The sequence below is a fragment of the Azolla caroliniana genome, unplaced genomic scaffold (assembly GCF_043228905.1).
Source record: "Azolla caroliniana isolate FFs.n. ecotype wild unplaced genomic scaffold, voAzoCaro1.0.p SCAF_881, whole genome shotgun sequence".
Taxonomy (NCBI): Eukaryota; Viridiplantae; Streptophyta; class Polypodiopsida; order Salviniales; family Salviniaceae; genus Azolla; species Azolla caroliniana.
In genome coordinates, this window is record NW_028231316.1 from 12,936 (window position 1) to 14,311 (window position 1,376).

General features: G+C 50.6%; 1 protein-coding gene across 1 annotated transcript; it reads right to left on the bottom strand.

Moving 5' to 3' along the window:
* Nucleotides 1-275: 275 nt before the first annotated feature.
* Nucleotides 276-1,340, bottom strand: LOC147847541 (uncharacterized). Its single transcript, XM_087339066.1, has one exon. It carries the CDS (start codon nt 1,338-1,340, stop codon nt 276-278), a length of 1,065 nt encoding a protein of 354 aa, XP_087195192.1.
* Nucleotides 1,341-1,376: the final 36 nt, after the last annotated feature.

Sequence of the window (1,376 nt, forward strand, 5' to 3'; positions counted from 1 at the left end):
CCTGATGGTTTGTGTTCCGTAGGATGATTGCAAAATATCACCTATTAACTGCGCAGTATCTTCTCCGTTCTCAACCATCGGTCTCAGTTATACATGTCCCGATGGTAGTCTTCGTTGCCCATTTGAATTGCATGATCCAACGTCGTTAATCCTTGTTTGTCGGGAGAGTGCCTTTGCAACCCTATTTGATTGCAGAGAAAGTCTAGGGCATCATCGGTAGGAGATCATGAAACAGCCGAGTGATGCAATACCGTTCGGTCCTCGTCATCTTGCTGTCAGAGATCTACGCCGGAGCTTGCCAGGACTGAGAGGAGTTCCGCATCAAGACTTATAGATTGAGCAACGAGATGGCCCACTTCCATCTTCTCTTTGGTGGTGAAAGAAGCATCTGCGCCCTTGCCAAAGAGAAGTCGCACAACCGCCGCCTCTTTTGGACGAATAGAACGAGTGGTGAGATATATCGCCAACGGCGATTTACCATTGCTGTCAAGGTCGTTGACAGGGACGCCAGCCGTCAGCAGGTTCCAGACCGTGTGGCGAGAAGCATAAGAATTGCCAGTAAACAGGCGATGCAGCGCATTTTGTCCACGGCTGTCTTTCGCCTTGGCAAGTGTGGTGGACTCTTCATCCGTGGCGTTAAGAAGTACAAGCAGTATAGCATCCCTGTTTCCACCCTGCGCAGCGTAGTGTAGGGCATTAAGTCCGTTGTGATCTTTGTCTGTTATGAATGCCCTGTGTCTGATAAGAACTCTGAGACACTCCACATTTCCTGCCAAGCAGGCAAGATGTAGTGGTGTCTGGCCCTTCAAGTTACGTTCAGACACCGATATGCCCTTATGAAGTAACTTCTCCAGGATTTCTCGAGATTCCGAAGCTCCATAGCGAATGCAGTGAAGGATTGACTCGCCATGTGCGTCCCTGGCGGTAACATCGATTTCTTGGTGGGCAAGCAGAGTATCGAGGACGCGTAGCCTTTCCTTTGCGATAATTTCCCAGACTTCATCCATTCCGCCGGAGAAGTCGTCTGACCAATCAAGCAAACACTCAATTGTGAAGTCAGAGTCGTTCCATCGGTTACCATAGCCATGGGGCGAGATTTGATCGTAAATATCTTGCCTGACTGCGAGATGAAGAGGCGTCTCGCCGTTCTCCGAGACTGCATTCGGATCTGCGCCGTGTTCCAGGAAGAATCTTGTCATTCTTGGGTTTCCTGATAGGGCAGCATAGTGCAAAGCCGTGAGACCTAGCGGGCGCATTATGCCTTTCCGAGGTAGCTGCGGATCGTCATTTGGCGTAACTTCAAGCTTTCCCTCTTGGTTGGTCGCCAGCCCGAACCTCATTTTCACCGGGCTGTCGACCCACACCCCAGCATCAAG